Genomic DNA, 11379 nt, shown 5'->3' on the forward strand with positions numbered 1-11379 from the left:
GAATAGACATCCTCAACAAGTTTATTTCACCCAACAGCCTCCATTTCAGTTCCTGTCTCCCCTCCTTTTCTCCTCCTCAGAGTCCCTAATGGAAAGTTGACAAGCCCCAAGCAATCCCAAATGCCACTTCAGAAAGAGGCAACACACATCATTCCACATAAACTAATTGTAAAACCCTTTATAGTAACTGATTAAAATCACAAGCCTGTTAAAGGGCAAAAAGCCACATCCAGATGAGAAGCCCTTCCCCTTCCCACCCCAGTAAGTAAAGGTTCAATCGTCATTCCCTGGTCTGGGGCTGTGGGCATGTGCGTGCACCCACCCATGTGACAGAAACGCGGTGTGCAGCCTTTGAGCTCGGAAGGCTGAAAAGAGGAAGTGGGCATGAAGGTGGATTCTGAGCTCATCTTTGGGGGCTGTTTCCAGACCAGGGAACCAGGGAGAGAATATGAGGCCACTACAAGAGTGGAAGAAAGGCCGGGCGTGGTGGCTCACACTTGTAATCCTAGCACTTTGGGAGGCCGAGGCGGGCGGATTGCTCAAGGTCAGGAGTTCGAAACCAGCCTGAGCGAGACCCCGTCTCTACCAAAAATAGAAATAAATTAATTGACCAACTAAAAATATACATACAAAAAATTAGCCGGGCATGGTGGCGCATGCCTGTAGTCCCAGCTACTCGGGAGGCTGAGGCAGGAGGATTGCTTGAGCCCAGGAGTTTGAGGTTGCTGTGAGTCATTCTGACGCCACGGCACTCACTCTAGCCTGGGCAACAAAGTGAGACTCTGTCTCAAAAAAAAAAAAAAAAAAAAAGAAAAAGAGTGGAAGAAGGAGGGAACAATGTATACAGTAACCTTCCAGTATCCAGAATCCCCAATGCTAGAATGCCTACTTTATCAGCTTACCAAGAGCAGAATGTTAAGATAAACATACCCATCTCCCACCAGATGGAGGGTGCTGCTCTCATTCCTTCCTTCCTTCCTCCGACAGATCCCCAAGAGGATTCAGACAGTCCCTTCATTCTGAATGCTTACAGCACCCACCTTATCTGTAGTTAAGGAGGTTCCCTTCTCATCAGTATCCTACCTTACATGTACCTTTGACAGTAGCCCATTAGTGTGAAACTTCAGCTGGAATCTGGCCCAGGTCCAGGGCATCAATGACAATAGAATAAATGGCCCATTTCCCCTAATGAACAATCAGTAGTATACTCCACCATGTTTGCCTCATCTCCCCAAGCCTTTTTTTGCTTAGAGGATGGGCAAGAGATGTACTGGGGTGGGGGTGGGGGGTATTATGATCTAGGAGGGGCTCTGTGGGGTTGCCCTGGTAAGCCTCATTTCTCTCCTCCAAAAGGTAGCTTTTCTGTTTTGCACACAGGTAGAGTTATCAAAGCAGCCTACACAAAGATCCCTTTCAACATGCCTATCCATCAGTTTCATATAAAATACTACCAAATTCATGTCAAGTACACTTAAACACCTTAATCCAGTGCCTTAGATATATGCCCCAAGCTGACACATACACACAGACACACAGAAAAACAGAACCACTCATGGACACATTTTCAGGCATCTATACACTGAATCGGTTCTGATTCTCATGGAGCTAACCACAGCTGTATGGGTCAAGACAGCGTAGGGCAGAGAACTGCAAGGCTTCAAAGAACACACAATGGCCAGGGCAGGAGGCAGAGAAGTCGATGTCTACAATAAAATAATAATAACGATCATACTACTGTGTACTACTATTAGCACTTTACAGTTACAAAAAATTGAGCTCCTGTTTTTAAATATTTAATTCTCCTGGGAGGAAGACTGTTCCTCTAGACCCCTGTCAAGTAGGAGACCTAGCATCCTTCCTAAGACTGACCTAACAGAGCCTCCTCCTTCCTTGAGCCTTACGAATCTTAAATGATTCCTATTCTCCTCATTCCACTTGCCAAAGAACTCAGACCGCACAAACAACCCTTACACATAAATTTCTGAATTCTCTGATTTCTCCGCTTACAGATGCTAACTATATCCAATCAACCAAACTATCCAATCAAATTTCACTCAGACTTAACATTTGCCATTTCAAGTGGCCAAAACATCTGGATGAATGATTAATTTTTTTAACTGAAATTGATTCAAAATGAAAAAAAAAAAGTCTGAAGTCTCCTTAACCACTCTTTTCCTAAGGAAATAGGGAAAGAATTGACTAGAATTCACTGAACAGACACGACTGAAAGGGAAAGAGTATGCGGACAGATCCCCACTTCTGCATCTTCTATTAGTTGACTTTTCTCCACAACCATCCTCTAACCTAGGAGCAAAATTCCCAACCATCCCATATCAGACATGTCCATTATATGCCTTCCGGCCACCCGAATGCCACTTGTCTAATAACCAAACTTAAGAGGTCTTTAAAATATCTGCACAATCCAGTCAATTCTTTTAATCATCCAGCTTTTTGCTCTGTATTTAACTCAAAAGCAGTTTACTTATGGAGAGCCATGCTTGGGAGCCTGGATTTCTGCAACAGGACTGCTTTTCTGATAGTGTTTGTTCTGCCTACAGTTACATTTCAGTGTGTTGCAATCAGGTTTTCTCTATATTAAAAGTACAGGGTCCAGGCCAGGTGAGATGGCTCACGGCTGTAATCCTAGCACTATGGGAGGCCGAGGCAGGCGGATTGCTCAAGGTCAGGAGTTCGAAACCAGCCTGAGCAAGAGCGAGACCCCGTCTCTACTATAAATAGAAAGAAATTAATTGGCTAACTAATATATATAGAAAAAAGAAAAATTAGCCGGGCATGGTGTCCCATGCCTGTAGTCCCAGCTACCCAGGAGGCTGAGGCAGCAGGATTGCTTGAGCCCAGGAGATTGAGGTTGCTTTGAGCTAGGCTGACGCCACGGCACTCACTCTAGCCTGGGCAACAAAGCGAGACTCTGTCTCAAAAAAAAAAAAAAAAAAAAAATTACAGGGTCCAGACCTAGTTTTCCTTATGATTTACCTATAGTCAACACATAGTTTCTTTCAGTGGTCTGTTTAGGGCAATAGCTTGTTCCAGCCTGTTGTATTTATTGCAAACCTACCATGCTGCAAAGATAGGAAGCAGGTCTTACAAAGCTGGCTTTGCCAATAAATTTTCATGCTAGAATGACCCAATTCCACCCACTAACAAGTACATAGTCCCCTTTGATCAAAATCCGAAGGACCATTCAAGTTCTACTAGGGTGGAGTGACCAATGGGGACTAACACAGCTTCCAGCTGGCCACCTCACAATGGTGTAGGAGCCATGTATAAGATCATTTCTAGCCAAATCAAACCTTATCAATAACCAAATGATCACAACTTCAAGTGCACGTTTGAGAGACCTTTCTGTTTTTGACAAGCATTTAAAAAGGTGTTAGGGGGTGAGATGAACGGTGGAAATGGGTGGGGTGCAAAAGTTTATACTAACAAGGAGTCAAACTCTAGCTGAGATCCTGGGAAAGATCCTCAAAGCCTCTCCAGTGGCCACCTAGAGGACTTGTTGTCCATCTTTTACAAGATAAAATCCATCTATGGAACCTCTTGTTATTGTTTCAGTAAGCCTTCAGACAGGCAGACACAGACAGCCCATTTTGCAAAGATTACAGGTTATTTAAATTGGCACTTCACTCTCCAAGGTTCTGTTGCCCAGGCCAAGACCTTCTGGCTGCTGGAAGGGAGCAACAGCTACTTGCACCTCCATTTTCTCTCCAACTACTCCCTCATCCTATCTTCTCTTTACTCACTCTTCCACTCTCCTCCACCTCTTTTCACTTCACATTTACGCACTGGCCTTGTGCCTCAGAATAGAAAGGTCTTGAGACAGCCCAGCTGCTGGAAAGGGTCTGTACCCCAAAGCCCAGAGAAACCCTCCACATGGGGAAGCCTGGGGGTCCTGGGCCTGGGGGTGCAGTTCCCAGGGCTAAGGGGCGCCACAGCCTGTGGTCATGGAGACCTGGGAAGGGAAGTCCTCCTGGGAAACCCAGGCCTATGGACATTTTCCATCAGGGGCTTGTTAAAAGGAGAAACGTGGGTAGCCCCACCTGCAGAGCAGAGCGGGTGGGCAGAGATACCCCAGGGGCAGGGGCAGGGGCTGGGGTTGGGTAGGGTTAGGACAGCAGGGCCAACACAAGCTCTCCAGGAAGAGCCTCCAGCCCCTCGGTGACTTTCTCTCCTCTCTCTCTCTCTCTCTCTCTCTCTCTCTCTCTCTCTCTCTCTCTCTCTCTCTCTCTCTCTCTCTCTCTCTCTCTCTTTTTCTGACAAGGGGAAGGGAAGGTAGGCTACGCTGCCGCCAAAAGCAAAAATAGCCTTGCCCTGGCTGACTCCACCACCGTTCTTCTTCTAAACTAGTGTCTCTGACCCCCTCTCCGGTGGGTAACAGTGAGCCTCCAGCCGCTCCCCTTTAAAAGGGAAGCGGGAAATCCACCCGGGCCCCTATTATCTCCCTCTCCCTCTTCCACTCTCCCTCTCCCCTTCCTCCTCCCCCCCGTCTGGAATTTCCAGCTCTGGACTAACTCGTCTGATTTCTCCAGCCTCCCCTGCTGCTTTTTTTCCTCCCCTTTTCTCTTCCCAACAGTCCCATCCCAAAATCTAAGCTTCACTTTCTGGAAGACATTAGCCACATTTTAAGAATCTTTTTAAGAGGATGGGGAGCGAACAAGACTGAATTTAAATTCTAACAGCTGGAAAAATGTCTGTTCTTCATACATTGGTTTGGTTCATACATTTATTCTAACAACACTATCACCACTACTACCACACCACACACAAAAACCAACCGATCTAACCAATAAGTAACTCTTCAACACAAAATCTTTAAACAAATAGTGCTTGCTGTTCTCCCCCTTTCCACTCAACTAAACCAGATCTGATTTTTAAAATATTTTAAAATTGTATACTCATACTAGCCTATCTCAATGGTATCTTTGTCAACAGGCTGTTACCCATTAAAGTACAGAATAAATAAACTCTTAAAAAATAAGCCTTAAAAGTACCCACACACATAGATTCAAATGATACATATTAAGGTAATTTAAAAAGATTAGAAGCTCAAGACCTTTGAATCAAGATTCCTCCAATTGCTAATGTCATGCATTTCATCTCTGAAACATAATTATAAGTATGTTTTGTTTTTCCACCAAAAGCTGTGCCATTAAAACTTTACATTTGGAATGGTTAACTATACTTTAAGTTAGTGATGGGAATCACAATTCTTTCCCTTCTTTACTAAAAAGTTCTCCATCTGAGAAACCATTAGGGTAAAATTTTATTTCTCTAATTTGGGGCAAAAAATAAGGGGTTCTGGAAACCTACAACTCTCCTAAGGGACAGCCAAATATTACTATCCTCAGGGATGTCCCATCTTGAAATACTGACCACCCAAATGATAACTGGCATTTCTCTAGCAGTGAAGGAAACTTAATTTGTAAATTTATAAGTTTACTTTTTAAAATGAGAAGACTATACCCTGATTTCTACCTTTTCTCCAAACAGGACAACTTAAAGATTCAACTATTTTTTTCACTTAATGTAAAACAAAACAAAAAAAAAAACAGCAACAACAACAAAAACTAATCTAGTATTAATAAGAAAATCTTTTTCCTAACAGGGTCATAAATTGTTTCTACTTTAAACTTACTTGTTGAATACTGGTCCCATGTATCTTTCACCTTGTATGAGTTATAAACTTTCTTTTTGATTTGGATACTAATCCATAATTACAAAGTAAAGTAAAAGTGCCTGAAAAATCCTCCCACTCTAGTAATTTTCCTTCCCTTGTTTTTTAACTCCCTTCATCCATTTTCAGCACCAAAGTATAAGGGGTTTTCCTTTTCCATTAAATGCAAACCCATTTCTGAAGCTGAAATTTTTAGCTTGTTTTAAAAACATTTAGTGATCCAATTATTTCTTCAGAACCTCCACAAACCATTTCTTAAAATAAAATTCAAAATAATTGTTGCCATTTACAAAACATCCCTTCACAAATTTTTAAGGTGTTAAGTTCAGAAAATTAAGGAATAAAATAGGAATCAAGTTTGAACACTTTTGAGTGTTCTCACACTTTTATGAATGGTTATGAGACTAATAATTTTTGTTTAATAGCTGGAAATTTAAAGGAACATGTTAGCCCACCTCATTTTAAGTCAACTTAAAGGAAAGAATCACCATTAACCTGCCTAAAGAAATCACCAAACTTGAATACATTTTGCCTAGAGAAATTAATGCAGTGCATCTCTTTTATATTTTTAACAGTAACACGTTTTATTTTTGATGACACCAATTATCAAATATGGTATCTGTAGGTTACATTCCTCTAGAAAAAGACACATCACAGTGGCAAGTGTAATAAAAATTTAATTCTCTTAAAAATCAATAATTTCCCTGAGTAAACAAGTCACACTAAGATGGTATCCCTTACCTTAAATACTCTTTAAGTCTCTCAGAATAAAACATATATAAACCCTTTTCACAACTGTCTTAAAAATTCTTCTGGTTTTTCTTGTTTGTCCCAATATTTGGCAGTGAATATATACAAATTCTCAACAAAAAGCCCAAAGTATTAATCAAATTCCAATACTGACTAAAAGGGAGTTTGGAAGGTGATCTCAGAGAAATTTTATGTCATGCATTTTAAAACTTGAAACTAATTGTATTTTCAGTTTAAATATATAGTGTCAGTCTCTTGAGTTCTTAAAAAGGTACACATCATATTTATCAAATAGATTTGGTGGAGGTAGGGGAGGAAAAAAGATTCAAAATGAGAACAAAATATATTAACACTTCAAAATCAGAGCTGCTTAGAGGTAACTGCTGAAACATATCTTTTGTTTGATTTCCCCCTTTAAAAAAACAAACCAAGAAAATTAGGTTATTGGGTTTTTATGAATCTCTTAGAAATTTAAATCATAATTCATTTGGAGTTGTGTGCATCAAGAAGAATTCTCTTCTATTTTAAGCAGTGAAAACACCAAAGTACATATATATGTTATATATATGCACACACAAAATATAGACATAGAGTTGTTCATTTTGCTTAGAGTATATTAGTCATAACTAGTTCCTGTTTTATACATCCATGAGATTAAAAAAGCCAGTAACAAACCTAACTGAAAAAAATACTTTTCAGACACAGACTAAAGACACATACCACAACATGCTTCCTCAAAGAACACAAAATGATAGAGCAAACTGACTTAATGCAAACAAACTCTTCTTTAAATCCCAAGACTTCAAAAACTGATTCATTCTAGAAAAATGAAGTGCCTTCTCATCACCACCCAAAATGAAAAGAAAAGAAAACAAAATTGACTTAAAGTTTGGACTCAAAAATTATTTAAGGAAGGGAAAGAACACACAGAAGATCTAATTTAGTATGGGTGTGGAGAGGGAGTTTTTTTACCCAGTCATCTCACAAACCCTCTCCCCATTCCAACTCAAAAAAGAGCCCTCAGTAATGCATTTTGGAGGGAACAAGAATGAGCCTAGAAATGGCTTCAAAGCAAGCAGATGGCTTGGGGAAAAAAGATCCATAAATACAGGAGACCATGAAAATTAAAATATAAATGTTTTGAGTTCCATTTCATCACATTTTGCTATTTTTCTTGCTTTTCAGTTCATTCCTTTTAAAATTAAGCCATCCTCAAGAGCAAAAGAAAAAAATGTCCACATATTTCAGAATGCCAGTTATTATGGATACTTTTCATCAACCCTCAGCTTTCAATTCAAATATCTATAATCTTCTCAATAAATCTATTAGTGTCAGTGTATTAATTTCTCTTATCATCTCTAGGAAATGTTTCGAAATAATAAATAAGACTTTTTCCTTCAAATTGTTGCCTGCTTACTCCTAACCATAATTGCCTTTCCTATAACAAAGTATTTCAAGCATTTAAGGTTAAATCACAAACTCTACAAAGGTACTAACGAGCCATACTGATCATCTATCGATACAATAGTTCCAACTTACTTAAATATCTCAAACTAAATCACTGAAAAGATTTTTATCTCCCATTAAACTTCCCAGATCCTCTTAAGTGCCCCCCTAAAAAAGTCACCCATCCTTCACCTTCCCTCCCAGAAAAGTCCAGAGATGATTCTAGTTGAACAGGGGTTGAGGGTCAAAGATTTACTGGGGCTTGCTTTCCAACTAGCAACATGAGCACAAACTCTGCACTGTCAACATGTTTAAAGTCTGATTTGAGAAAGCAGAAAGACTCTGCCCTTATACTTCCCAGCTCGAATTCAAGGAAAGATTTCAGAGTTCAATCAAGAAATCAATGATTTCAAATCCACTACCAATTTTCAGGAAGCATGATGGAAGTACCCCTTTTTCCTGAAAAAGCATAGAGGGTTTCAGAATGAACACACACACACACATACACGCACACATATACACACACACACACTCCATTCATCCACCGAGTTCTAGACCCTCCAAAGAGCCCCAGCTCACAGCCTGAACACAAAGATCTCACCCCAGATGGTCCCCTTGTAACAATGGGCTGAAGGAGTGGGGGTAGGGGGCTCAAAAAGGATAGTACAGCTAAGGCATATTCTTTGGAAAATCCAGTTGGGGTGGGGGTCGGAGGTGGGGGAGGATGGTGATGTGAGGGACTGGGGGTAGGGGTCTGTGGAAAAAGTCTTTGCCTGTTGCAGAAATATAAATAAAGCACAAGCATAAGGGTATTTGGGGGGGGCATGAAACTAATTCCACTTCCTCTACAGAGTAGAAGGGGACTCTCCCCAAATCCATTTAAGAATTATGGTGTAGAAAGGGTGGGAAAAACAGAAAAAACGAGGCCTGCTAGGAAGTTGCAGAAATCGCCTTGAGTCTGAACTCTTCAAAGATTTTAAGCTTCCCCACAAAAAACGGCCCCACACCTTGAACAAAATCCACAAGGTTTCACCCCTATTGACTTTCCCCCCTTTAATTCTACAAGTAACATCTTTTAGCCCAGACCCAACTTTTTTTTCTCCCCTTTTTACAAGCTGTAAACCACCCATTACAAGATCTTGGCCAATCTTCCCTCCCTGCCCCCAACATCCGGAGTTGGGGGTGGGAAGGCCAGTAATGGGTTTCTTCCACTGGAGACGCTAAGGACCCCTGAACACAGCCTCTCAGCCCCCCAGAGAAGAGCACTTTCCTACCTTTGTTTTTTAGGGACCGAATGTTCAATCTCTAGGCGTTTTCCTTGTAATTCTACTTTCCCTAAAGATTAAAAAAAAAATTGCTATGAGAGCTTGAACAGGGGTCGGGGTGGGCAGACGAGGGGGACGCTAGGGTAATTCAAGAGTTACTGAGATGCGAGCCCTTCCCGGGGATCCAGGCAGTGGCTTCCGCAGCCGGACGGGAAAAGGTTGCTCTAGGAATAGTGGAGTCTATAAATTCGTTGTTTTCTTAATTTTTGTTTTGTTTAATCAATTAGGCTTGTTGAGCGGATCGCCCTAGAAGCCCAATTTGGGGCAAGTGCGAGATCATTTGTGTGGGCGCGCTGCCGGTCCGGCTCCCAGATGTGGAGATTAGCTGGCAGGAGAAACGGCTCCCCGTTTCTCAGAAAGTGGGGGCGGGGGCGGTGTGTAGAACGAAACTTTATTTTTCTGTTGGACCAAGAAGGAGGGCTTCAGGCCGCGGGGCGGTCACCTGTCGGGCTGGCGGGGAGGAGAGGGGCGCCGAGCGCGGCGGCGGGGAGGGTCCCTGGCGGCCCGGCCTGGGCGTCTCGGGAAGCAGCATGGCGACCCGGCGCCGCCGCCGCGCCACCCTGCTCACGCCCCACTTTCAAATCAAAATGGCTCAAGCCCCAGGCCCTGGGCGGGAGGCGGGACCCCCTTCCTCCCCAGCCCCGCGGAGGGCTGCTCTCCCCGCGGACGCGCGGAGAGATAAGACGCAGTGCGGGGACCCCTTCCACGCCTGGAAAGGCCTAAGGTTGAGGAGGGGTGTTCAAGCTGGGGGGCCGTCCAGCAGCGGATAAGGAGGGCCTGGATGTGGAAATAACGCCCAGCCGGGGGTCGTCTCTGCCGCCCCCCACTGCTGCCAATGGGGGGCTCCCGCCCCGTCCGTGGGGAGGGGGTAGAGGGAACCCGGAGCTTCTCCTCCCGGCTGGGAGGAGGGGTGAGAAATCCCGAGTGTTTCTGCGCGCGGGGGTGGGGGGTCTGCTGTGCGGGGGAGGGGGCGTCGAAGATGGTAGGTCGAGGCTCGGTGCAGGCCCGAGGGACAGAGGAGTTGGCGGGCAAGGAAAGAGGAGGCGCAAGTCTCCGTTGTTCAGGGATTTCGTTGTGGTTTTTCGGGGAGGTGGCTGTGCTCTTACCGGAGAAAGTTTCGATGGCCTTCATCGCCCAGTGCTCGTCGGGGCAGTCCACGAAGGCGTAGCCGGATTTGACCAAGAACTGGCCGCTGTAGGATATCTTGTGCTCGGCGAATACTTTCTCCAAGTCCGCGGGGGTCACGCTCTCGTTGAGGTTGCCGATATACAGCTTGTTCATGGTGGCGGTCTCGGGGCAGGACGCGGTCCCGGGCAAGGCCGAACGAGCGTGCGCAGGCGGCGAGCCTCCTAGGCCTAGAGGCGGGGAGGCCGGCGGCAGGAGCCGCAAACTTTCTTTGCACCCCACCCCTGAAGTTGTCCGGAGCCCAGAGCCGGGAAGGCGGCCTGAGGGCGCGCAGAGGTCGCGGGGGAGTTCGGGGAGAGCCGGGGAGAAGTGCCCGCGGAGCGCTGGGAGGCGGACGACGCGACGCTGCTCCTTCCCTTCCGTCCGAAACCCCTCGGAGCGGGCTGGTGTGTCACGTTTCTCCGCGGCCGCCCTGGAGCCGCCTCTAAATAAAATCGACTTGAAAAAAAATGGAGCGGAAAAAAAAAAAAAAAAGGCAAAGCCACGTGGTGACAGCCCCCACCCACCCTCCTTGGGAAGACCCCCCGACGCCACAGGGCCCCTCAGCCTTCAGGCCAAATCCAACAATCTCATGCCTGGGGGTGGGGGACTCTACTCACCCCCTGAGTAAACTGGGCCGGTGGGGGTAGCGACCCTGAAGCTCTAGTCGCCCCCTCCCCTTTGCAAGAACCTGGCCCCTAGGGAAGCGCCCCGCCCCCACCCATCCTCCTACCCCGGCCAGAACTGGGGGAGGGTGGTGGAGCCCAGAATCTCCCTTGTCCTTAAGAGTAAAATGTGTGGTATTTTTTATTCGTTTGGGGGGGCGGGGTTGCCCACCCCACCTCGGTTAACAGCTAGCGACTGACAGGCGGGGGACGGCCAAGATAGACAAAGAGAAGCCGAGGACTCTGGGGTCTTCAGGAGGGGGTCGCACGAGCCGGTGATTTAAAAAGAAAGGCGCCTTTTCCCTAGATTTTTTAATGGGGGGGGGTCTCTGCCTTC

The 11379-nt window shown here is 44.9% G+C and overlaps 1 protein-coding gene across 3 annotated transcripts in view; it reads right to left on the minus strand.

The window, feature by feature from the left end:
* Positions 1-10855, minus strand: part of IGF2BP1 (insulin like growth factor 2 mRNA binding protein 1) — a 50812-nt gene extending 39957 nt beyond the window's left edge. For 2 of the 3 annotated variants that reach the window (XM_075993947.1, XM_020281122.2), the window contains exons 1-2: positions 10320-10494; positions 9163-9223 (exon numbers count right to left, since the gene is read on the minus strand). In XM_075993947.1, the coding sequence (XP_075850062.1) occupies positions 9163-9223; positions 10320-10494 (236 nt within the window). Of the gene's footprint in view, positions 1-9162; positions 9224-10319 lie in introns of all 3 variants that reach the window. The other variant, XM_020281127.2, reaches the window with a different exon arrangement.
* Positions 10856-11379: the final 524 nt, after the last annotated feature.

This window comes from Microcebus murinus, chromosome 18 (genome assembly GCF_040939455.1).
Source record: "Microcebus murinus isolate Inina chromosome 18, M.murinus_Inina_mat1.0, whole genome shotgun sequence".
Lineage (NCBI taxonomy): Eukaryota > Metazoa > Chordata > Mammalia > Primates > Cheirogaleidae > Microcebus > Microcebus murinus.